Here is a 27,990-nt window from a genome sequence, read left to right on the forward strand (position 1 = left end):
TACCGGATTACTGTTATTCTTCGTGTTTTCCTGTTAAAACATATCGATAAAACGAATATCGGACTAGACAAATCTCGGAGCGCTCTATCGAATGAGCACGTGAACTTCCGACCTAAAAATAATTTTGTTTGTAATAGGAAGAATAGGAAGAAACAGACGCTGTCTGTTCACACTCAGCTTCGCATTCGAGAGGTGACGAGCAAGAATTGTTTGGGTTACTCCAGCTACACCATGCGAAACGAAATTCCAAATATCTGCTAAAATACCAGAGACGACGCGCGTGAGGACTATAAGGAGAGACACTCGGTATATAATGACTCTTGAATTGGAGATCACTCATGTTTTCTCCTTCTCCGGAGTATTTTCAGGCAAGCACTTTGTTACCACGCAAATGATTGCAGTCGCTCTGGTTCCTTTAAGTCTACATACATACTCCGCAATCCACCATACGGTGCGTGGCGCAGGGTACCTCGTACTACAACTAGCAGCTTCTCTCCCTGTTCCAGTCCCAAACAGAACGAGGGAAAAATGACTGCCTATATGCCTCTATACGAGCCCTAATCTCTCTTATCTTATCTTTATGCTCTTTCTGCGAAATGTAAGTTGGCGGCAGTAAAATTGTACTGCAGTCAGCCTCAAATGCTGGTTCTCTAAATTTCCTCAGTAGCGATTCACGAAAAGAACGGCTCCTTTCCTCTAGAGACTCCTACCCGAGTTCCTGAAGCATTTCTGTAACATTAGCGTGATGATCAAACCTACCAATAACAAATCTAGCAGCCCGCCTCTGAATTGCTTCTATGTCCTCCCTCAATCCGACCTGATAGGGATCCCAAACGCTCGAGCAGTACTCAGGAATAAGTCGTACTAGTGTTTTATAAGCGGTCTCCTTTACAGATGAACCACATCTTCCCAAAATTCTACCAATGAACCGAAGACAGCTATCCGCCTTCCCCACAACTGCCATTACATGCTTGTCCCACTTCATATCGCTCTGCAATGCTACGCCCAAATATTTAATCGATGTGACTGTGTCAAGCGCTACTCTACTAATGGAGTATTCAAACATTACGGGATTCTTTTTCGTATTCATCTGCATTAATTTACATTTATCTATATTTAGAGTTAGCTGCCATTCTTTACACCAACCACAAATCCTGTCCAAGTCATTTTGTATCCTCCTACAGTCACTCAACGACGACACCTTCCCGTTCACCACAGCATCATCAGCAAACAGCCGTACATTGCTATCCACCCTATCCGAAAGATCATTTATGTAGATAGAAAACAACAGCGTACCTACCACACTTCCCTGGGGCACTCCAGATGATGCCCTCATCTCCGATGAACACTCACCACCGAGGGCAACGTACTGGGTTCTATTACTTAAGAAGTCTTCGAGCCAGTCACATACTTGGGAACCAATCCCATATGCTCGTACCTTAGTTAGGAGTCTGCAGTGGAGCACCGAGTCAAACGCTTTCCGGAAGTCAAGGAATATGGCATCCGTCTCATACCCTTCATCCATGGTTCGCAAGATATCATGTGAAAAAAGGGCGAGTTGCGTTTCGCAGGATCGATGCTTTCTAAAGCCGTGCTGATGCATGGACAGCAACTTCTATGTCTCAAGGAAATTCATTATATTCGAACTGAGAATATGTTCGAGAATCCTGCAAGAAACCGATGTTAAAGATATTGATCTGTAATTTTGAGGATCCGTCCTTCTACCCTTCTTATATGCAGGTGTCATCTGCGCTTTTTTCCAGTCGCTCGGGTCTTTACGTTGGGCAAGAGATTCACGATAAATGCAACCTAAGTAAGGAGCCAATGCAGTAGAGTACCCTCTGTAAAACCGAACTGGAATCCCATCAGGACCTGGCGATTTATTTATTTTCAACCCATTCAGCTGCATCACAACCCCAGGGATGTCTATCACTATGTCCTCCATACGGGAATCTGTACGAGACTCAAACGGCGGTATGTTTGTACGATCCTCCTGCGTGAAAGATTTCTCAAATGCGAAATTTAAAACTTCAGCTTTCGTTTTGCTGTCTTCCGCTGCCACGTCAGACTGGTCAGTGAGTGACTGAATGGAAGCCTGCGACCCGCTTACCGATTTTACGTAAGATCAGAATTTCATTGGGTTTTCAGCAAGATCTTTTGCCAAGGTATGACGGTGGTAGTGGTTGAATGCTTCGCGCATCGCTCTTTTTACAGCAGCACGAATCTCTACTAACTTTAGCCTGTCCTCGTTCTCCCGATCTTTTTTGTATCGCGAGTGCAACTGCCTTTGCTTCCTGAGCATTCTCCGAACTGCGCTGTTAAACCGCGGTGGGCGGGGGGGGGGGGGGGGGGGGGGGGGGGTCTTTTCCGTCCGTAACGCACTTTTTTGGCACATACTTGTCCAATACGTGATTTACAATGTGCTTAAAATTTGACCATAATTCTTCCACGTCCATCGTACCGGAAGTAAATGAAGTCGATTCATTTACTAATGATGCTAACAACTGCTTATCTGCTCTTTCTAGTAAGAATACTCTCCTAGGCTTCTTGACCGACTTTTTAACTTTCGTAACCACAGTCGTAATGACAACATCATGATCACTAATGCCTGTCTCAACACTGACACCTTCGATAAGGTCTGGTCTGTTCGTGGCTACCAGATCTAAAATATTTCCATTACGCGTTGGCTGTCGATTTAGCTGCTCAAGAAAGTTTTCGGGTAATGTGTTCAAAATTAATTCACACGACGGCTTGTCTGTACCACCTGTAATGAATCCATAGACATCCCAGTCTATACTAAGTAGGTTGAAGCCGCCTCCGACTAATATAGCACGATCCGGGTACTTCTGCGATACAGACTGTGGACTCCCTTTGAATGATTCTAGAACTGTCACGGTGGAACCTGGTGGCCGGTAATAAAACCCCACAATTAACTTAGCTTCGCATTGAGAGGTGACGAGCAAGAATTGTTTGGAGCTACTCCAGCTACAAAATGCGAAAACGAAATTCCAAATATCTGCTGAAATACCAGAGAGGATGCGCGTGAGGACTATTAGGAGAGACACTCGGTATATAACGACCCTTGAATGGGAGATCACTCATGTTTTCTCCTTCTCCGGAGTATGTTCAGGCAAGCACTTTGTTACCACGCTAATGACTGCAGTTGCTCTGGTTCCTTTAAGTCAGTGACGTTTTCGTATGAAACATTCGTTTCAATTGGTTTTGCGGTGTAAACGCACATTTTTATGTGTGTTGTTCCCATATGGCGCTTCCCTACTGGACAAACGATAGAGGGCATTGTCCAAGGACGACAAACACGAAGTTCTGCGTCCACAGACGAGACGCACGGTACGTTGACGCTACGAGGCACGTCGAATGACGTAACGCTGCTATATAAGGACGCCCACAGACCCTAGATGGTGTGCTTGGTTTGCTGGGAAGACCACCTGGCCTGTCGAGGGCCGGGGCGTCTTCGAGTGCCCGCGCCCCTGGCTCGGCTACCAGAGTGAGTACACACACATGTGTGTGGAATGCGAGCCGGGATGTCGTGAAGCACTCCTTGGCCCTGAGCGGTTTCAGCCGGCAGTCCCACGTACTTCGTGCGAGCGACGCTTCTGGAAGCCTTCCCCACCCCTGTCCGGTACGTCACCAAACTCTCCGCCAGTACTGCCGCCTTCTGCTTAGCCACGTCGACGAAATGCGAGATTAGAAATTTGTTTTCTAGAAAGTTATTTCCACATTCCTTACACAGAATTTATCCCAATGGGTATCAAGAATGTTGGCCTTAAGAAAAGACCACTCCGTTTCTGCTGCATGAGGTGTTATTTTGGGTTCTTATGGCTCCGTGCCGTCAGCTTCTTATTCGTTATTTCTCTGACTGACGGAATGCTCTACTGGTTTTCTGAAGCCATCACTGATAAATGTGCCCCATCTGAGTCACCTGTTTTTTGATTATGTTGGTGAACTGACACTAAACATGTCTGATCGTCTTTGAAAGATATTTACATATGACTAAAGTGTCACCGAAAGATGTGGAACCTAACGCAAAGTTAGATAGCAAAATGGTCAGAGGGTAATATCAGGTAGTTGTAGAACATGTTGTCGTCCAGCATAAAATAGATTTTGACCCAGCACTCTAGTGAAAGCATCACGAAATGGTCAAACAATCAGTGAAGTCGAATATAGTTACTAGAACTGCAGATCCGTGACTAGCTGTCTAGCTGTTATATATATATATATATATATATATATATATATATATATATATATATATATATATATATTACACTCATGATATGGTTCGGATACTGAGTAATTCTAGCTCTAAGAGTAACGTCCTTAGGCAGTGCAACGGCCTTGCCGCAGTGGTAACAACAGTCCCCGTCAGATCAACGGAAGGTAAGTGCTGTCGGGCGGGGCAAGCACTTGGATGGGTGACCGCCCCGGTCTGCCGAGCGCTGTTGGCTAAGGCTGTGCACTCAGTCCTTAAGAGGCCAACTGAGGAGCTGCTTGACTGAGAAGTAGCGCCTCCTGTCACGGAAACTGATGACAGCCTGGTGAGCGGTGTGCTGACCACATGACCCTCCACACCACATCCAGTGAGGCCCATGGGCTGAAGGCGACGCGGAAGACGGTCGATACTGCAGGGTCCTCCGTGGCTTATTCGGACGATGTTCTGTATCCACAGGCAGTGACACACGCAAAATATTGTGCAATTTTCGTATTTCAAGTCCGTTACATCGTACGGTAACACATTTGCTGAATTACAAATGATATGAAATGATGTTCTTACCCCATAGATAAACGATTAGAATAAAGGGCACCCATGTTTGGTGGCAAGGGTGCCGTCCCCGACACCCCCCAGACTCCTAGGGAAAAATATAGTGGAGACAGAAGTTTCCGCCGGCCGTGGTGGCCGAGCGGTTCTAGGCGCTTTATTCCGGAATGACGCGGCTGCTACGGTCGCAGGTTCGAATGCTGCCTCGGGCATGGATGTGTGTGATGTCCTTAGGTTAGTTAGTTTTAAGTAGTTCTAAGTTCTAGGGGACTGATGACCTCAGCTGCTAAGTCCCATAGTCCTTAGAGCCATTTGAACCATTTGAATAGAAGTTTCCTTTCAAGAAAACTCAGTATTACGCAAGTTTCTAACAGTGTCTGATCTGGATCTTTCTTACGCCTACTTACAAGTCGCCATTTGTCTTCCAAAATATTAAAAATACACAATACCCCAGCTCCACGACCCCCCCTCCCCCCAATCCTCTTACAAACCATCGTATCGGCGGCCTTGGCTAGAATAATCTGCTGTGTCAGTTCGAGAACTTAGAGAAGGCCACCGTTTTAGCATCTAGATATTATAGTTCTTCTCAGCCTGTGTATATACTGCTTCATGCGATTCGTAGTTAGTAGCATGACAAGTACCATAGACAAGTATCTGTACCATTCACTCGCTGAACTGAGAATAGCGATTTGCCCTTTGACTTTTCCTTAGGTCGTCGTAGAATTGGAAAACGTGAGTGGTAGGTCTGCGATTTTCAAACCTAATTTGAATCGCTTCTTTTGTGGTACACTCTTTTAGCTTCATTATAGTAATTTATTCTTATTGTGCTACTTTCATGTACATACAATATCAAGGTATTTTTGTTCGGAATTCTTTGACTTCTGTAGGTTGTAACTCTTCCCAGAGTGGGTGTTTTTGATTAAAGTGATCCCACGTAACGTGAACAAATTAAATAATTAAAGTGTTTGTTGGGGACGGTATCACGAACATGCCAGAGACGGTGACTGATTTTAGGCGTGCAAATCATCAGAGAAACATATGCAATAGTTACAGATTTACAAGCCAAATTCTTACATAAACATGCCTGAAAGAACAGACATCACGCATTTACATACACATTTACAAATACTTTACATGTAATTGGTCGGGGCGCCTTCGGGGGATGGACAAGTCTTTTTCCTTGCTATCTCAACGGCGTTACATCGGACAGCCGAAATTTTATTTCGCATTTTGACTGTACGGACATTAAAGTGATTTTTCATGACAGCAGCTTTCATGTGCTTGAGTTTGCACTCTAAAAAATAGCATGCCGTAACAGTGCAACAGTCCGTCAGTTCTGTTTTAATCAAAATGGGTCAAATGATTCAAATGGCTCTGAGCAATATGGGACATAACATCTAAGGTCATCAGTCCCCTAGAACGTAGAACTACTTAAACCTAACTAACCTAAGGACATGACACACATCCATGCCCGAGGCAGGATTCGAACCTGCGACTGTAGCGGCCACACGGTTCTAGACTGAAGTGCCTAGAACCGCCCGGCCACATCGGCCGGCTTGTAATCAAAGGAATAACCTTCAACCATAAGCTGCTTCTGATAAATTTCAACCGCTACGCTCGCAGGTTCGAATCCTGCCTCTGGCACGGATGTGTGTGATGTCCTTAGGTTAGTTAGGTTTAATTAGTTCTGAGTTCTAGGCGACTGATGATCTCAGAAGTTAAGTCGCATAGTGCTCAGAGCCATTTTGATAAATTTCAAGACCTCACTAGGGGACTGGAAACAGACAACAATAACAGTCTCTGTTAAAACTCCGATTAGCTCCCTGAAACATTCTTATTACAGGAAGTGGCACGGGGAACAGTTAAAAGCTAGGAAAAACAGAGAGCTACACCACAATCAAACAGTTCAGTTTTCACTAAAACATATCACTTCAGTCCTACTTCAATGAACCTTGTCAAATCCGTCTCTATGGGCAGACTCCAGCCCCTCCTCCCGGAACTAATAATCTTCTCTATCAAATTGAATCCAGCCGAATAATGGTACTTGTTTAGGGGTTACTCTCCGCGCACACTACTTCGCCAGTCACAATTTCCAATCAAACGCCAAATTACCACAGTAATACCAGCTACGCTGAAGTAACAACGGAACGGCTGTAAACACCCTGAGTCCTGGTACCACTGGACTAGCATTCTTTCTTCCCGGTGGTCCATTGCCAATCCCTGTCACGAAAACGACGCTTAGCTAGCATCTCCTCTATAATCAGCAAGGGGCGGCTATACCGCGGAACAGGGGGCCGCGAGTATATTCTCACAGCGACCTCCTTCGCGGAGGAGCAAGTCCTCAAGCTGTAGGCTCAAATATTTGTTCTTCAGTATGTTCAGTAGTGTGCCAGGTTCCATGAAATGGCTAATATTGGTACAAAGAAATTTCTTCTACCCTTCTAGCCCTCCCTGCCCCACTCTCCCGCACTGGACGGTGGTTTGCGAAGTATATACAAGGTTATTCAGCTGCCTTTACCGACGTCGTTTTATGCAGCCCGCACTGTTATATCCAGCCTCCAAAAAACCCTCGCGAGATTTTCATATTCTCCCTTTCGCTACACGCAAATTGTTAATGCTAAAGAAAAAATGAAGAGGACCCTTTCGTAGAAAATTTAATGTAGTTAAATTTTGTATTGGGAACATTTTCGCTGGAGGCCAGGTTTTCGGTTTGTTCAAGAAAAACCTACAAAAGAGAGCTTCAAACGCACTTCCACCCCCACATTCATCCCTAACCAGTCAGGGTTCCTAGAATATTGTTCGTGACACTCAGTGCTGCCAGTGTAAAAAATTTCCGACAAGACGAACTATTCCCAGTATTCGACCTTTCCTAGTCTCTACTGAATGGGCTATTACGCCACAACCATAGTCGGCTATTTCGTTAGAATTATTTATTTCAACGGACTAGTAAGGGTAATGAATGTAAAACGACTATTCTAAACGTTACGCTAAACCAAATTACGTTGACAATTCGATTCAAACTTAATCTTTAACAGGAACAGTAGTTTTGCAGTCAGAAGGCCTAGCGAATACAATGGTGTAAATGTTTACTTTATGCTCAAATTTTTGTCCAGTGATAGGAAAAATTTGGAAATTTGTGGTAAGGTCTTATGGGACCAAACTGATGAGGTCATCGGTCCCTGAGCCTACACACTACATAATCTAACTTAAACTAACTTCCACTAAGGACAACACACACACACATGCCCAAGGGAGGACTCGAACCTCCGACGGGGGGAGCCGCACGGACCGTGACAAGGCGCCTGACACCGCGGGGATTCCCCATACGGCTCCAGTGGTAGGAGGGAGTGCCGCGAATGACATACCAGAAATTCTGACCGGTGGGGGCTGAGTGTGAGAGTGGAGTGGGGGTGCATATGAAGGTGACTTCTTCAATAATTGGAAAATCACGGCGTCTATCGGAAACGTATCCTAGTGCAAAATTTAATTACAATAAATTTCCTCCAAAAAGGTCTTGTTCATTTTTTTTTTTTTCTCTTCTATTGGGCTAACAGTTTGCGTGTAGCGGGCGACAGAATATGTAAATCTCTCGTGTGGCTTTGAAGGCCAGTTGTAACACTGCGGGTTGCATAAAACAACATCGGTACGGCAACTAATTCATCCTGTATACAGAGTGAACAGAAATACACTCCTGGAAATGGAAAAAAGAACACATTGACACCGGTGTGTCAGACCCACCATACTTGCTCCGGACACTGCGAGAGGGCTGTACAAGCAATGATCACACGCACGGCACAGCGGACACACCAGGAACTGCGGTGCTGGCCGTCGAATGGCGCTAGCTGCGCAGCATTTGTGCACCGCCGCCGTCAGTGTCAGCCAATTTGCCGTGGCATACGGAGCTCCATCGCAGTCTTTAACACTGGTAGCATGCCGCGACAGCGTGGACGTGAACCGTATGTGCAGTTGACGGACTTTGAGCGAGGGCGTATAGTGGGCATGCGGGAGGCCGGGTGGACGTACCGCCGAATTGCTCAACACGTGGGGCGTGAGGTCCCCACAGTACATCGATGTTGTCGCCAGTGGTCGGCGGAAGGTGCACGTGCCCGTCGACCTGGGACCGGACCGCAGCGACGCACGGATGCACGCCAAGACCGTAGGATCCTACGCAGTGCCGTAGGGGACCGCACCGCCACTTCCCAGCAAATTAGGGACACTGTTGCTCCTGGGGTATCGGCGAGGACCATTCGCAACCGGCTCCATGAAGCTGGGCTACGGTCCCGCACACCGTTAGGCCGTCTTCCGCTCACGCCCCAACATCGTACAGCCCGCCTCCAGTGGTGTCGCGACAGGCGTGAATGGAGGGACGAATGGAGACGTGTTGTCTTCAGCGATGAGAGTCGCTTCTGCCTTGGTGCCAATGATGGTCGTATGCGTGTTTGGCGCCGTGCAGGCGAGCGCCACAATCAGGACTGCATACGACCGAGGCACACAGGGCCAACACCCGGCATCATGGTGTGGGGAGCGATCTCCTACACTGGCCGTACACCACTGGTGATCGTCGAGGGGACACTGAATAGTGCACAGTACATCCAAACCGTCATCGAACCCATCGTTCTACCATTCCTAGACCGGCAAGGGAACTTGCTGTTCCAACAGGACAATGCACGTCCGCATGTATCCCGTGCCACCCAAAGTGCTCTAGAAGGTGTAGGTCAACTACCCTGGCCAGCAAGATCTCCGGATCTGTCCCCCATTGAGCATGTTTGGGACTGGATGAAGCGTCGTCTCACGCGGTCTGCACATCCAGCACGAACGCTGGTCCAACTGAGGCGCCAGGTGGAAATGGCATGGCAAGCCGTTCCACAGGTCTACATCCAGCATCTCTACGATCGTCTCCATGGGAGAATAGCAGCCTGCATTGCTGCGAAAGGTGGATATACACTGTACTAGTGCCGACATTGTGCATGCTCTGTTGCCTGTGTCTATGTGCCTGTGGTTCTGTCAGTGTGATCATGTGATGTATCTGACCCCAGGAATGTGTCAATAAAGTTTCCCCTTCCTGGGACAATGAATTCACTGTGTTCTTATTTCAATTTCCAGGAGTATATAACCGACAAGCTGTAGGGACGGATTCTTGACACGAAAGGGAGGGAAAAAGGTCCTATGGCCATCTGTCCAGGAATGGACGGTGTGCGTGCAACGACAACAGAACGTCTTGGAACACAGTACAGAGCTCCATCGGATCCACGTGACAACAGGTGTTCAGAGTGGCCCCCATGGGATTGCCGGTGATAGTGATAGTAGCGGTTGTCATGCAGGATGCACATAACCGTACTCTGGCTTACACTATATTGGCAGGTTTCTTGCCCGGAGCTTATACTAGGGTTCGCCCCACTATTCTGTAGAACTCGGTCCACCAGATCTGGTGTATGCGGAATCCACCGCCTCCCTGCACGTTCGTCTGTCTAAAAGAGCCCATAATCACACAGACGCCCAAACAGAGCCTGAAATATTGTGTGATGTGATTGGTATTTGTGGGGATAGTTGTTTTGGTATAGCCGTACTGTCTCTCGAGCGTTTCCAACTCTTTGGTTGTAGACAAACACCATCTTCCCGACATGAATACCGGATCATTCTGCTGCTTACAGTGCGCCGCATTAATCACACAGCCTGCAACACACAAGGAGCACAGGGCACGTGGTCAGAGCGAAAGGGGTCTACTGGGGTGCACTTGTATGTGGCACCCGAAAATGTTAATAATATTAATCTAAAATAAAATGAAACTATGATATTATAAACGCTGTATGTCTCTGATAGGCTTTATAAAGTGTATAACTGGCTGTGCACTACCGCAAAGCCAAAGATACTGCTTCTGAGATTGTAGTGTTGGAATGAGAGAGCGCTTGGCGCACAGTGGTGGCTAGCTGTCTGTGTGCGAAATAGAATAGAGTAGGCAGTTTTTGAGATGTGCTCTGTGAAGCCACCAAGTGTTTGATTATAATAATTACGAATACGCGTATTGTTGGAGAAATGTATGTCGAAGCGGAAGTCTTCACGCAAACAAGGTAAAAATGTTAAATAATTATGACTTTCGTTTTGCCAGCGCGTTAGTACAGATGAATTGGCTGATAATTTGTAATGGTTGAGTAACCCCGGAATGTACGTAAACTGGTTTGATTCAAAGGCTAGTTAGATATCTCCCTTTTGTAATGTTTCTAAGATTTGTTAACACAGCTATATGTAATTTGGCGATTTGTATTCATGTTATTTTAGTGAGCCTAGATAATACTTGCTGTATAAATCTCATTGTTTGTGAATTAATTAGTAAAACGGATGTATTTGTTTGATTAATGTAATTTCAATTGTCAGATGTTTGCCTTTTCAAACTTAACTTGGAAGATAATATCACTATAAAAGTCAGTGTTAGTAATTCACCGCCTCCCTGTCCAGCTCATATGTTTTGCAAAGACGTTGGATTTTGATTAAATGTTTTCATTTATCAGCCAAAAGAATTTCAAGTACATTTCAAAGTATTACTGCCGGCGTAGCACATCGCTGAGGCTATAGCTTGCACATTTATATTTTTTCATGAGATACCAGAATATATCGCGTTCCACCGTTGCTGCTTTAGAGGTAAGGCAATTTAACTTATTTGTTATGTGCACAGGCACTCACTTAAGTATCCCAAAGATTCAATATTTAAAGAACGTTACAAGAGGAACTGTCATTCGTCAGAGACATCTACCGTAGCAAGACGCATTTCTGGACACATGTTCATGGGACCTTTTTTCTTTAATTTCCAATCAGGAATCCGTACCTGTAGTTTGTCGGTTTTATTAATGTTCACCCTGTGTAGATGCAGATATTACGCTACTTACATTCACTCCGACCAACATACATTAGAGAAAGATCTAAAACCGATGGCTCCATAGTACTTGCACAGCCCTGTCGTACATCTGCTGCTTCTTTCTCTGACTTAGGTCCCGTTGCTCTGAAGAGGCACAGTATTCTTCAAGCCTTTAAATCATGCTCCAGTGTGGCTGTCGAATCTCAATGCATACAGTCTGCGCCAGTGTGGTGGCTTTGACAAGGTGGATATATATTTCGTTAGCTTATCATGAGACAAAACTTAAGACTTTAACAACTTTTAGAATTACTGGTAGATTTGGTGGAGGCTGACGATGGCCAGTCAGATTACTCCAAAGGCAGTTCAATACCGACTGGCAGACTACGCATAATTCGGGAAAATGTAATTTAGTCGTCAGAAGAGTGGAGGGCATCTTCCCAGATTCATAGACCTCTAGGTTCAAAACTCATCGGAATAAATACTATGATCTTCAAAATCTTTGCAGTGGAACACCTTTAGGGGAAACAACAGTCAGTTACAACTCTACCACACACAACAGCTAAAGACTCATCGAGTATCACATAACGCCCCAACTGCGAAGATAAGTCGATTTTAGTAGCCGCCTAATGCCTTCTGCAGTATCGAAACGCCCGTATGATGATAAAACTATGTCTCTTACCTTCAAAATTACCTGGCAACAAGAATTTCGAGCTGCAAAGAAGATAAGATTTCGTTCTCGTGTTCACTAATTTTCTGAGCTTATTTAGCTCACATTATCAGTCCCAATGTTAGACTTTACATCCCAGATGTGATGCAATGTTGAAAGTGTAAAATATTTAATCCGGTCTCTCTCTCTCTCTCTCTCTCTCTCTCTCTCTCTCTCTCTTTCTATGTGAAGTAGAATGGATAAATGATTCAGAAGCTAACGACTCAGAATCTGAACTTTGATCGTACAGACATGCGATATCTCTTCCAGCAGAAAAGCAGTCTGGTGCACATATCAGCAGCCTTTTGTGGCAGAAAAAGTAACTGACGAACTCTAGATAACTTGGCGTAGACTATGTCGAGGTAGAAAGGCGTATAAATCATTATAGTCTCCCACATTTTGCCGTATAATGCGCCTAAGTATTTATAAAAAGGACTGCTTCGGTCGCTGTATCAACACAAGCAGGCATAACAAAGCAGCCAAACACTTGTTCTCGATCATTTACAAATAAGGGACAGGTAACGGTATGATTACTGTCATCAACACTGTCGAAGAAGCACAAGAAGGAACGCCATGCGGTAACTGTGACCACTCGGAAAGATCAGCAGCCAAAGAATGTCAACAGCGTCACGGCTATCAGACCTTCCTACACCAACACTTCCGAAGGCCAACGACTTTGGTGTAGAATTTGAAATTCAAGCAAAAGAAACTAAAAGTCCATCTTCGACCCTACCCTCTCACAAAATTCACTGGAAAAATGTAGCGAGTAGAGAATGAAGAAGTTTCAGGGGTCAATGGGGACATTGAAACTTACAGCGCTGATGATGCTGTTATCTTTTAATCAACAAAAATCACACTATAAGAAAAGTGATCCGGTGTGATAAGAAGCCACAATCTTTAGGAGATGATCACAGTGAAAAGATCGTTTTTGCCCTACAAACCATCGTTGCGGCGTTGTAGGTTATGTCCAAGCAAATTCTCAGTGCATTTCGATTATATGGCACATCATCAAGAACTTGTATCAGAGGGTGCTGTAAATCAAATCGAGGAACTTCAGCAACTCTTCCACGAGACTTCAATGCACATATACAGTGTGCCCAAATGAAAAGGACACTACAGTTACATTTCATGGTGTGGGTTCCTGTAGTCATGTCCTAGTTCATGAACCACGGGCAACGTATGAGTGGCCAAGTAAGTGGTCCCGACAGTCGGGATACCAGTTACTTTGGAATAAGGCTGGGCATCTCGGACATATTCTGAGTCGTGGTCACCTTTGTGCTCATACGGCAAAGACTACCAAATCCACCGGTTAGTCCCTCAGCCGTTAGTGGTAAAACCCAATGGGACTCGGGGTAAGTAAGGCTAGCAACCTGCTTCCCTGGTACATTAAATATGATGCTGGCAACAATCAGAGCAAAATGCCTCGGACCTTTGGAGGTGACGGAGTCCCACCTCTAACTGACAAACCAGGGACTCCTAAGATACGACTTGGCAAACAAATGGTAATGAGATGGGGAGCTATTAATATCAATGGGGGCTACTCTGGGAAGAAGGTAGAGCTGGCAGAGGCTGCAAGTAAGATGGGGCTGGACGTTTTAGCTGTTAGTGACATTCGGGTAAGGGGTGAGAAAGAAGAGGAAGTGGGAGAATACAAGGTCTACCTGTCAGGAGTCAAAGCAGGAATGGCACAATGGGGTGTAGGGCTTTACATCAGGAAAAAAATGGAACCCAGCGTAGTTGCAATAAGGTATGTAAACGAACGACTGATGTGGATAGATTTGACAGTTTCTAGCAAGAAAATTAGGATTGTGTCAGTATATTCGCATTGTGAAGGGACAGATCAAGATAAGATGGATAGTTTTTATGAGGCACTCAGTGTTGTAGTTGTTAGAGTAAAGGACAAGGACAGTGTTCTGCTCATGGGTGATTTTAACGCCAGGATTGGAAATCGAACAGAAGGGTATGAAAAGGTTATGGATAAATTTGGAGAGGATATGGATGCTAACAGGAACGGGAAACAACTCTTGGATTTCTGTGCCAGTATGGGCTTAGTAATCACAAACTCATTTTTTAAACATAAGAACATTCACCGGTATACTTGGGAAGGCAGGGGAACCATATTTGTCATTGACTATATAATAACAGATCAGGAATTCAGGAAGGCTGTGAGGGACACACGTGTATTCAGGGGATTCTTTGATGGCACTGATCATTATTTAATCTGCAGTCAAATTGGGATTGTGAGGCCGAAAGTGCAGGAGGTCAGGTCCATATGTAGGAGGATAAGAGTGGAGACACTTCAGGATAAGGAAATCAGGCACAAGTACATAACAGCGATCTCAGAAAGGTACCAGTTAGTTGAATGTAGTCAATTACAGTCATTGGAAAAGGAATGGACAAGGTACAGGGACACAGTACTAGAAGTGGCTAAAGAATGTCTTGGAACAGTAGTGTGTAAAAGTACGATGAAGCAAACAGCTTGGTGGAATGATACAGTCAAGGCAGCCTGTAAAAGGAAAAAGAAGGCGTATCAAAAATGGCTACATACCAGAACCCAGGTAGACAGAGAAAGTTATGTTGAAGAAAGAAACGAAGCCAAACAGATAATTGCAGCATCGAAGAAGAAATCGTGGGAAGACTTTGGAAACAGGTTGGAGACTATGGGTCAAGCTGCTGGAAAACCATTCTCGAGTGTAATTAGCAGTCCTCGAAAGGGAGGTAAGAAGGAAATGACAAGTATTTTGGACAGGTCAGGAAAACTGCTGGTGAATCCTGTGGATGCCTTGGGCAGATGGAGGGAATATTTTGAAGAGTTGCTCAATGTAGGTGAAAATGCGATCAGTAATGTTTCAGATTTAGAGGTAGAATGGGATAGGAATGATGATGGAAATAGGATCACATTTGAGGAAGTGGAAAAAATGGTCAATAGATTGCAGTGCAATAAAGCGGCTAGGGTGGATGAAATTAAGTCGGAACTCATCAAATACAGTGGAATGTCAGGTCTTAAATGGCTACACAGAATAATTGAAATGGCCTGGGAGTCGGGACAGGTTCCATCAGACTGGACAAAAGCAGTAATCACACCAATCTTTAAACATGGAAACAGAAAAGATTGTAACAACTACAGAGGTATCTCTTTAATCAGCGTTGTGGGTAAAATCTTCGCAGGTATTGTTGAAATGAAAGTGCGAGCATTAGTTGAGGACCAATTGGATGAAAATCAGTGTGGGTTTAGGCCTCTTAGAGGCTGTCAGGACCAGATCTTTAGCTTACGGCAAATAATGGAGAAGTGTTATGAGTGGAACAGGGAATTGTATCTATGCTTTATAGATCTAGAAAAGGCATATGACCGGGTTCCTAGGAGGAAGTTATTGTCTGTTCTACAATATTATGGAATAGGAGGCAAACTTTTGCAAGCAATTAAAGGTCTTTACATGGATAGTCAGGCAGCAGTTAGAGTTGACGGTAAATTGAGTTCATGGTTCAGAGTAGTTTCAGGAGTAAGACAAGGCTGCAACCTGTCTCCACTGTTGTTCATATTATTTATGGATCATATGTTGAAAACAGTAGACTGGCTGGGTGAGATTAAGATATGTGAACACAAAATAAGCAGTCTTGCATATGCGGATGACTTAGTTGTGATGGCAGATTCGATTGAAAGTTTGCAAAGTAATATTTCAGTGCTAGATCAGAAATGTAAGGACTATGGTATGAAGATTAGCATCTCCAAAACAAAAGTAATGTCAGTGGGAAAGAAATATAAACGGATTGAGTGCCAAATAGGAACAAAGTTAGACAGGTGGACGGTTTCAAGTACTTAGGATGCATATTCTCACAGGATGGCAACATAGTGAAAGAACTGGAAGCGAGGTGTAGCAAAGCTAATGCAGTGAGCGCTCAGCTACGATCTACTCTCTTCTGCAAGAAGGAAGTCAGTACCAAGGCTAAGTTATCTCTGCACCGTTCAATCTTTCGACCAACTTTGTTGTATCGGAGCGAAAGCTGGGTGGATTCAGGTTACCTTATCAACAAGGTTGAGGTTACGGATATGAAAGTAGCTAGGATGATTGCAGGTACTAGTAGATGGGAACAATGGCAGGAGGGTGTCCACAATGAGGAAATCAAAGAAACACTGGGAATGAACTCTATAGATGTAGCAGTCAGGGCGAACAGGCTTAGATGGTGGGGTCATGTTACACGCATGTGAGAAGCAAGGTTACCCAAGAGACCCATTGATTCAGCAGTAGAGGGTAGGAGGAGTCGGGGCAGACCGAGGAGAAGGTACCTGGATTCGGTTAAGAATGATTTTGAAGTAATAGGTTTAACATCAGAAGAGGCACCAATGTTAGCACTGAAGAGGGGATCATGGAGGAACTGTATAAGGGGGGCTATGCTCCAGACTGAACTCTGAAAGGCATAATCAGTCTTAAATGATGATGATGATGATGAGTTACATTTAAACAAATTTTAATAACTATATTGTAATTATAGCTCATGTGGAATAGTTGATACGCACTGGTATAGGCACGCGTATTCAAATACAGAGATATGTAAACAGGCAGAATATGGCGCTGCGGTCGGCAACGCCTATACAAGACAACAAGTGTGTGGAGCAGTTCTTAGATGGGTTAATGCTGCTATAATGGCAGGTTACCAAGATTTAAATGAGTTTGAACGTGGTGTTAAAGTCGGCGCACGAGTGATAGGACACAGCATCTCCGAGGTAGTGATGAAGTGGGGATTTTTCCGTACGACCATTTCACGAGTGTACTGTGAATATCAGGAATCCGGTAAAACGTAAAATCTTCGACATCGCTACTGCCAGAAAATGATCCGGCAAGGACGGAACCAACGACAATTCAAGAAAATCGTTCAGCGTGGCAGAAGTGCAACCCTTCCGCAAATTGCTGCAGCTTTCAATGCTGGGCCATCAACAAGTGTCAGCGTGCGAATCATTCAACGAAACATCGTCGATATGGGCTTTCGAAGCCTAAGGCCCACTCGTGTATTCTTTATGACTGCAGGACACAAAGCTTTACGCCTCTCCTGGCCCCATCAACACAGACATTCTCAATGTCGTTTCAAATTATATCGAACGGATGGACGTGTGCGAGTATGGTGACAACCTCATGAATTCATGGACCCTGCATGTCAGCAGGGGACTCTTCAAGCTGGCGGAGGCTCTGTAATGAGTTGGGGCGTGTGCAGTTGGAGTGATACGGGACACCTAATACGTTTTAGATACGACAATGACACGCGACACGTAGTAAACATCCTGTCTGATCACCTGCATCCATTCAACTCCATTGTGCATTCTGACGGACTTCGGCAATTCCAGCAGGACAATGCCACATCCCACACGTCCAAAATTGCTACAGAGTCGCTCCAGAAACACTTTTGTGAGTTTCAACACTTCAACCCATAACTGGCACTGCTAGTTTTTTTTTTTTTTTTTTTAATCAGTGACAGATGTATTTTCGGAACTTTACGTCAGTGATGGAATTAAGCACTGAAATATTATCATTACGAATACAACCTAACACTGACTTTACTTGCCTAGGATATATCCATTTACTAATTTCATTTTGGATAATAGAAACTTAACGACGTCGTTTTGTTTCTTTCGATAGCTTTTACTTATATTCTTGTTAAGAAAAAAGAATTTATTGAGTTTGATTTATGATTTCGGTGCCTATTCATTACACTCTGATTTCATTTTGCCTACGAACAAAAATACTTAGAAACGGTCGAGTCTTTTGAATACGCCAGACAGCTAAAAGACTGAGGTCTCTGAATCCAGCGAAGATCATGAGACAAGATTTGTTCCAGCTCGAGAACATCAGGCTTTAAGCCGTTCTTTGGAAGCTCCTTCTGAAAGCGAGGTACGACGTAACTGTGACTGAGGGCGTTTTGGATCATGTTGCTCATCAGGACCCCTCGCTCACAGAAGCTTAAAGCTACTTCTCTCCAACGTAACATCATAGAAACGAAAAGTCTGACGGAGAGGGGCGCAGGCGCGGAAGTTTTTATACCCTGAATCCTGCTTGTCGTAACAGTTTACCCTTTCACTTTAACCGTTCAAATAGTTCAAATAGCTCTGAGCACTATGGGACTTAACTTCTCAGGTCATCAGTCCCCTAGAACTTAGAACTACTTAAACCTAACTAACCTAAGGACATCACACACATTAATGCCCGAGGCAGGACTCGAACCTGCGACCGTAGTGGTCGCGCGGGTCCAGACTGTAACGCCCAGAACTGCTCGGTCACCCCGGCCGGCACTTTAACCGTGTTCTTTTCCCTCTGCACCAGGGTTATGCTACCATCATAAAAGAAGCAGAATGCCAGACGATGCGTGTTGCAGGTGTGGTTCTTATTGTCAGCTGCTTTGGCAAGGTCAGCTCTATGTGGCTCTCTCCCGTGTTAGGAAACATACAAGTTCTACATTCATATCTCCATTCATACTACTTCAAGCGTTATATACAAAGAAGTTTTGTAAATTCCACACACACGAAGTCTCGGGCACAGCTATAAATAAATATCCAGACTAACGGAGTTTCTACTATTACATAAAATGGCCAAGAGACCAATTGGAACTACACTACTGGCCATTAAAATTGCTACACCACGAAGATGACGTGCTACAGACGCGAAATTTAACCGACAGGAAGAAGATGCTGTGATATGCAATTGATTAGCTTTTCAGAGCATTCACACAAGGTTGGCGCCTGTGGCGATACCTACAACGTGCTGACATGAGGAAAGTTTCCAACCGATTTCTCATACACAAACAGCAGTTGACCGGCGTTGCCTGGTGGAACGTTGTTGTGATGCCTCGTGTAAGGAGGAGAAATGCGTACCATCACGTTTCCGACTTTGATAAAGGTCGGATTGTGGCCTATCGCGATTGCGGTTTATCGTATCGCGACATTGCTACTCGCGTTGGCCGAGATCTAATGACTGTTAGCAGAATATGGAATCGGTGGGTTCAGGAGGGTAATACGGAACGCCGTGCTGGATTCCAACGGCGTCGTATCTCTAGCAGTCGAGATGACACGCATCTTATCCGCATGGCTGTAACGGATCGTGCAGCCACGTCTCGATCCCTGAGTCAAGAGATGGGGACGTTTGCAAGACAACAACCATCTGCACGGACAGTTCGACGACGTTTGCAGTAGCATGGACCATCAGCTCGGAGACCATGGCTGCGGTTACCTTTGACGTTGCATCACAGACAGGAGCGCCTGCGATGGTGTACTCAACGACGAACCAGGGTGCACGAATGGCAAAACGTCATTTTTTCGGATGAATCCAGGTCCTGTTTACAGCATCATGACGATCGCATACGTGTTTGGCGACATCGCGGTGAACGCACATTGGAAGCGTCTATTCGTCATCACCATACTGGCGTATCACCCGGCGTGATGGTATGGGGTACCGTTGCTTACACGTCTCGGTCACCTCTTGTTCGCACTGACGGCACTTTGAACAGTGGACGTTACATTTCAGATGTGTTACGACCCGTGGCTCTACCCTTCATTCGATCCCTGCAAAACCCTTCGTTTCAGTAGGATAATGCACGACTGCATGTTGCAGGCCCTGTACGGCCCTTTCTTGTTGCAGAAAATGTTCGACTGCTGCCCTGGCCAGCACATTCTCCAGATCTCTCACCAAGTGAAAACGTCTGGTCAATGGTGGCCGAGCAACTGGCTCGTCACAATACGCCAGTCACTGCTCTTTATGAACTGTGGTATCGTGTTGAAGCTGCATGGGCAGCCGTACCTGTACACGCCATCCAAGCTCTGTTTGACTCAATGCCCAGGCGTATCAAGGCCGTTATTACGGCCAGAGGCAGTTGTTCTGGGTACTGATTTCTCAGGATCTGTACATCCAAATTGCGTGAAAATGTAATCACATGTCAGTTCTAGTATAATATGTTTGTCCAATGAATATCCTCTTATCATCTGCATTTCTTCTTGGTGTTGCAATTTTAATGGCCAGTAGTGTATATGAAGAGTTATAAACTTTCATTCGTGTCACAATGCATGCTAAAGGTTACTAAATGATAAGCTAGAAAGTAATAATGTTAATTTGTTTAAAAATTTCTGCAATGCTGAATGCTAATTTTATTGAAACAGAAGTCTTTAACATGACGTAATGGATAGGAAGAAATTACAGTGGTACGGGCATGTGCGACGAATGGAGAAAACCAGAATACCAAAACTGATACTGGAGTGGAAACCGGAGGGGAGAAGAAGAAGACGATGACCTGTGACCACCTGGCTCCAAAATGTACAGCACACATTGAGGAGAATGGGCGCAGAGCAAGAGGACACACAAGATCGAAACACCTGGAGGAATATTTTGAAAATATACTCTAAGAACGTTTATTCTTTTTATTGTAATATCCGAGTAAATTATTATGTTGGACATAAGCCTTTGTAATGAGGAAAAGCTCAATATAATAAATAAGAGTCTTTAACGAACAAAAATTGCCTTCAGATAGTCATCATATTTTTTAATATGTGCCCTGATATAAATCTGTCTGTATAGAAGACGTGTCATCTTCGTGTATAGTACTATCTCAGCAATTAAGATTAGTTCATCTTAACGGTCAACATTCTTCAGAATTATGTAAACATCTGAATGTGAAAGTCTTCAAGTTGTCATCTGTTTATTACTACGCTCAGTGTGACAAATAACTAGACGTAAGTAAATATACTAATGAAGTAATCTAAATAACAAACCACTTTATAAACTCTCTAAAATAAATGTATCTTTCCTGGCAGGACTGTATTTCGATACATAACCTCCCTGGTACACACTACAAATGACCAAAATTTATACTTCAGATTAACGTAACGTTCAAGTGCTGTTATGCGCCTGGTAACGTCAGCAGCCCTCTGAAATGCGTCATACTAATTAAATAATTGATAAAAAGTGACTGAAACAGTAGAAATTATTCCATGTATTTCACTTTAACGCTGTTTAAATTAACCGTGTCAAATCTCCATCCGCTCCTCCAGATACATCTTTTTTCCTCAATCAGGTTAAAGACCCCTGCCAAATAATAACACGTGTTTAGGTTCTATATACAGTACTTTGTCAATCGCAACTTCCAGTCAAACTGTAAAGCGCCTCAGCAATTCCACGCGCAGCTATGCTGAAACAATGCTCCTGATCCCAATGCTACCGCGTTCTTTCCTCCCAGATGATCCATGACCGACTCCCCGATTTTAGAAATTTGTTGAATATTAGTCTTGAGACCACTCAGCACTTTGATTACAGAATAGATAGCTTATGTCCATCCCATGGCATTACTGTCCGCTCAGCTCCGTCAAAAGTTAAAATCAACTGCACAGTTTGTGTTCCGCCGGCAAGAAGCACTTTTACCTTCAATTGCAAATGAATTATCAGAAACGTTCCTCTAGCGCAGCGGTAGTCTTCTGAATACTACGAATTATTCGCCGTACACTGAAAGCCATCTGGCGTGGTTCATTGCAAACAGATGTGGGGAAACTCCTCTCCAGCTGTTCAGAAAGGGAGCATCCAGCAGCCCCATGTTGGCTGAAACGTATTCCGAAAATGCCGCCGACGCTCGTGCATACATCGTTGTCTGCTGCATTCGTAAAATTACTTTGTGTATTAAAATTGGAATCGAATAATTAATCCTCTGACAATGCTTCTCTATCATCCTGGAAAAGATGCAGGATGCAAGCTGACTGAGAGCTACTCTTACGGAAATGGCGAAACTGGTTAATACACGAATTGTACGTTTGTCTCTGTACACTCAAAGGCATAATCGGCAATAGTTTAAGAGGGGCAGGAATATCATGATTTGCGCGAGTAACATGTGATAGCACCTGGACTCTGAGATTACTTATTACACCAAGAGGAAGCCCGGATCAAGGTACGTATCTTCCAGGAGAGTCTTGTCCCCTACCGCCACCACGACAAACATGAAGGCTGGATTGTGGTGGCAGCATTAGACCATGGGACGTTTTCCTTGACACTGTGATGAAATGTCTAGATCCGTGCATTCCCTTACTGTAGATATTTAACGTATCTGACAGGTAATTTTCTAGCAGGACAACAAATCTTTCTAAATACGCTTTACACTGGTTTGAGAATTATGATAATGAATTTGAGATTATGTCCTGCACCCTGAGGTTGTGCTCAGTCACTCTGTGGAACCCATTTATGAGCATATCGATCTCCATCTTTGAATTTAGTAACCATCACGTCTTAAACCACAGGAACAGAATGCATTAAGTGTAGATATCCGTTATTTTCTACTTTCAGCCAAGGAAAAAAAAAAAAAAAAAAAAAACACTTCAGTGCAGATGGTCTACTTTACAAATGTAGATCAGTGCTCTTCATGATTCGTAATTTTAATGTGGCTGATCACTCCAGGCCTCATTGCCTTTGTCCGAAAGCGGCTTCTCAGTTGCGCGGAACAGACTGTTGCTGGAACAAAGTGTGGCAGCAAGCAGTCAGAAGTTGTCCGTTTCTTCAGCGTATTCGACGTGTAATTTAACAGAAACTACATCGACTCCGGGTGCCAGCCTTTTGCCTATCATTTCTAAATAATTTTAATACTTCACTGACAGATGTAGCATGGTCTTTATCAGTGAATGAATTCTGGAAAATCATAAGCAGGATTTAAACCTCGTTGCGGTAGCAATGATTTCGGTGTCAGTTTCTTCAGTAATTAACTGTAGAGATGATTTCATTCCAGTAATCGACTTCACTTACGGTCAAAAGTTCTTAGCATTTCTTCCAGGCCCTTTACACAAATATTTTCTCCTAAATTAATTATAGGTTTATCGAAGACTGCAATGACACAATTAGGTAAGACACTAACATATTTTTAAGACACACACTTTCAAAATACAAAGGCAGAGCAGATTTTCGTTTTTTTTAATTGTTAGTTTCATTTAATAATTCAGTTGGAGTTATTTTAAATTATGCGCCAGTTTTCTATAAATGTTTCAAGTAAGGCCATCTATTAGCGGCGTACGAAACTGTTTGCATAAATGTTTTCATTTTCCTTCTGAGTAAACATGTAATTGTAAGTATTATCATTTATGTGATACATGTCATGTAAATTTAAACAACACAGAAACAGCAGCATGTGTAGTAAGGAAAACAAAATTGTGTAAACATTTTTTATCACTTCTGAAAGAGAACTGGACTGCTTAGGCAAGGACTTTATTTATTGTACCACCATCGAGTAGACTGTCTGTGGCAGGCTGGCAGTATGACGGTATAGATTGCTTCAAGAGCTGTGGAATGAAAACATTATCTGAAAGCAATGTGAGGTTTGTCATAATTGGAGAGGCGATTTAGTAATGAGGATAGAAAAAATTTGCTGCCCTGTATGACGAGATGCACACGTGCCACAGAAATTCCATAACATTATGCAGTGTCCACATCAACAATGCATCGAACCAGCTAAGTTTGCCAAGAAATTTTGTAAAGTACAGCTTCTCAATGAATGTTTCTGTACGATATTGTAGTGCCTGTTATTTCGAATTACGATGCAGAGTTCCTTCGGACTGGTAAGGCGGCCGATAGCGATAAGCGAGAAATCCCGCTTCAAGTCCCGGTCCGTACAAATTGCAGTTGTTTTCATTCCATTATACAGCTGATGGTAGTCCATATGCGCAGCTGCGAATGCATTTAATGAATGTTTCCGTGTTTCTTTCGACATAAGTATAGACCAGTATAAGGAATTCGCTTTTCTTTTAATTTAAAACCTGTTACTATAAATCTGTAGTGAGTTTGGCACTTAAAGTCGTAGTTCGTTTGATGAAAATAAGTTTGCCATTACAGTATAAATAGTATATTTCACTAGCTGCACGGTATCTTTCACTATAGTAGCAGTGTCGCCTTGCATGATTAGTAACAAAGACAGACTGCAAGTTTGCATGAATGTATTATTATTATTATTATTATTATTTGTCATACGATTATATTTCGTCATGTTATGCTTTGTGGTAGGGAAACGTGTCAGAGACATTGCCTTAGTCAGTCTTCTATTTATCATGTCAACAAGAGTAAATTGTTTTCTTTTAAAATTCCAATTCCAAAGTTCTGTAAACATACAAAAATTAGATTACGCGAAGATGTGTTCATGCAGCGGTATCGTTATAAAATGACGCTGGTTAGTCCGATGCATATACGGTCAAAACATTTGATTAAATAGGATAATTTAATAATAAATCCCGATGGCCGCGTTATGAGACACTCCATCAGTACTATTTTGATTCCATTAAACCTCAGTGCGTCACCAATCTGATGACTCCTTAACCTTGAATCCAGTTTCTATTAACCTTAAGGTTTCCTGGTATTATGTAAAGGTAAATTAAAACAATGATCTGTGTCAGGCATTTTTATTTACTCAGACGACAAAATTCCGAGGGCTTACATCCTTATCTTAAAACTGATCAGTGGATTGCGTTATTTTTTGCTTGCTGGATGTAGCCACTTCTCTGTTTCGAATTCATTTCGAAGATTTTCGAGCCGAAAGAACCCTGAGGTTAGTTATAAATACGCATTTTCATTATTAGATCGTACACAAACGCGAAATCCATACTTACTATAAAAATAAAGGAACGTGTGTACGAGTATGTAATGTTCCAAATCACCTCCTAAATCACTGGATCGATTTCAACCAAACTTGGTACACATTTCGCTGATTATATGGAAAGAATGAGTTTAGGGTTAAGAACCACGTACCTATCAAAGGTGTGCGGGATGGGAGTGAAAAAGAAGTGAAGCTCACGAGGCACGAATTCCCAGATATTATTCATCCATTATTTGTCAATGAGAGCATGTAGTGCTTCCAACAAACTTTACACTTAATTTTAAATCTTAACGGAACTTTTTCTCGCTGACAACCCCCATAATATAATGAAAGAAATAATAGTTATCGCTTACTACAGTTTTGCTATTCATTTAGTAAAACTGCCGCATTAGCTATTACGTTTTAACTTATTACTTCTTCACTACTGACTGTATTCACCACACAATTTGCGCACAGTATTCACATATACTATTGAATGTACCTGGAAAATTATATCATTATACAACACATAATTCAGGGGATATGACGTCATAAAACTGAGATATGTGAAAAACTGCCGCATAATGCATGACGTTTTAATTCGTTACGTATTTACTACTAACTACATTCGCAACATATTTCGCAGACAGTACCCAAATACACCACTGAATGTACCTGCAAAACTGTATCATTGCACGACACATGGTTTAAGAGATACAAGGTTCGTGAAAGCGAAACTGCAAGGCGAATTTCGCTAGACATACAGCAGAAATATGTGTACAAGTTCGAGTGAGATGTGGTAAATATTTGTGAAATGTTTGTGACATGTGCGTACTCTGGCAAAGACGAGGGTAAAAAGCTTCTCCTGAGTCGATTTCAACCAAACTCGGTACATTACTTATTATCTGGAAAGAAATACTGTTGGGGTAAGAACCACTTGCCCGCTATAGGAATGGCGCAGATCTCTTTGTGAAGATGTGAGAAGTTGGGGAGAAGGAGATGGAGAGAGAGGGGAGGGAGCGGGGAGATGGACACAGAGAGGGGGAAGAGGAGGTGGAGAGAACTGGGGGAGGAGGAAATGGACAAAGAAGGGAAGAGGATGAGGTGTATGAAGAGAAGAGAAAGGATGAGATAGACGGAAGAGGCGGAGGAGGCAATGGACAAAGAGAGAGGGGAGATGGGAATTGGGTTAGATGGGGTGACAAGACGAACTTACCGGGGGGTTGGGGGGGGGGGGGGGGAGGAAATAGAGAGAGAGAGGAAGGACCAGATGGCCAGGAAGAAAGGCAGGGTTAGATTGCCAGTGTGTGGGGGGGGGGGAGGGGGGGAGCAGGAGATGGACAATGGGGGAAGGAAGAGGTGGACTAACAGAAGGCTAGAATATATACATACCCAGGCAATTGTTAATAGATAACCTGCCTAACATCGGAGGACGTCATGTCCACGCCCAAAGAAGTACACTGAAAATCCAAGGAATCGTACACCCATCAAATATCGTGTAGGGCCACCGCGAACACGCAGAGGTGCAGCAGCACGACGTGGCATAAATCCGTAAGACTACGAGAGGGTGCAGATCTCTTCTGAACAGCATGTTACAAGGCATCCCAGATAAGTTGAAAACCGTTCATGTTTGGGGAGCTTGGTGGCCAGCGGAAGTGTTTAAACTCAGAAGAGTGTTCCTGATGCCAGTCTGTAACAATTCTGAAGGTGTAGGGTGTCGCATAGTCCTGCTGAAATTGGCCAAGTCCGTCGGGATCCACAATGGACATGGATGGATGCAGGCGATCAGACAGAATGCTTACGTAAGTGTCACCTGTCAGAGCTGTATCTAGACGTATCAGGGGTCCCACATCACTCCATCTGCAGATGCCCCACACTATTGCAGAGCCTCCACCAGCTTGAACACTCCCCTGCCCACAAGCAGGGTCCACGGATTCATGAGGTTTTCCCCATTCCCGTACACGTCGATCCTTTCGATACAATTTGGAACGAGAATCGTCCGACCAGACAACATGTTTCCAGTCATCAACAGTCCGGTGTCGGTGTTGTCTTCGGCTTCGAAAGCCCATATTGTTGATGTTTAGTCGAATGGTTCGAACGCTGACACAGCATTGAAATTTGCAGCAATTTGTGGAAGGGTTGCACTTCTGTGACGTTGAACGATTCTCTTCCGGCGTCGTTGGTCCCGTTCTTGCAGGGTCTTTTTCCGACCGCAGCGTTGTCGGACATTTGACGTTTTACCGTACACCTGATATTCATAGTACATTCGTGACATAGTCGTACGGGAAAATCCCCACTTCGTCACTACTTCGGAGATGCTGTGTCCCATCGCTCGTGTGCCGACTAGAGCACCGCGTTCAAACTCGCTTAAATCTTGACAACCTGCCATTGTAGCATCGGTAACCAATCTAACAACTGCACCAGACACTTGTTGTCTTATATAGACGTTGCCGGCCGCAGCGCCGTATTCTGCCTGTTAATATATCTCTGTGTTTGAATATGCATGCCTTTAGGAGTTTCTTTGGCGCTTCAGTGTATTACAGGAAGTGATAAAGTGCGTGCGTGTGTATGTGTGTGTGTGTGAAACGATTGGTATGAATAGTGAGTAGTAATGCGCCACGTGGTGTCACGCAGCAGGAGTTAGACTGAGGCAGAGACAGAGAGGGGTGGTGTACTGACATGCGGATGTTGCGGCGGCAGCGCGGCAGGGAGGCGGGGTCCTCGTGGAAGCAGTAGAGGCGCGCGCCCAAGGACGCCGTCACCAGGTACTCGTAGGGCTCTATGGGCACCATGTCCATGTCGAAGCGGCGCTTGTCCTCGGCGTTGAGGCCGGTGTAGAGCGCCAGGAAGCGCTCGTTGCGGAAGTTCCACTCGCGCGTCGTGAAGTACTGCAGCAGCTCGAGCCCGTCCGAGATGCGCCGCTGCAGCCGCACCATGCTGCCAACACAGAGCCGCACTCAGCCGCGCGCCTGCCACTCTGCCGACACACTCCACGTCAACATGGGCCGCCGCACCGCACACAAGCCGAGCGGGAAAAAAACCGAAAAAGCGCGGAGTGCGGCGCAGCTGCACTGCAGGCAGCGTATACAA

General features: G+C 44.2%; 1 protein-coding gene across 1 annotated transcript in view; it reads right to left on the reverse strand.

The window, feature by feature from the left end:
- LOC124612576 (putative fatty acyl-CoA reductase CG5065) overlaps positions 1-27,990 on the reverse strand; it is a 429,978-nt gene that overhangs the window by 20,431 nt on the left and 381,557 nt on the right. Inside the window, exon 8 of the mRNA XM_047140860.1 lies at positions 27,580-27,837. Coding sequence (XP_046996816.1) covers positions 27,580-27,837 — 258 coding nt within the window. The remainder of the gene's footprint in view (positions 1-27,579; positions 27,838-27,990) is intronic.

This window comes from Schistocerca americana, chromosome 4, assembly GCF_021461395.2.
Source record: "Schistocerca americana isolate TAMUIC-IGC-003095 chromosome 4, iqSchAmer2.1, whole genome shotgun sequence".
Lineage (NCBI taxonomy): Eukaryota > Metazoa > Arthropoda > Insecta > Orthoptera > Acrididae > Schistocerca > Schistocerca americana.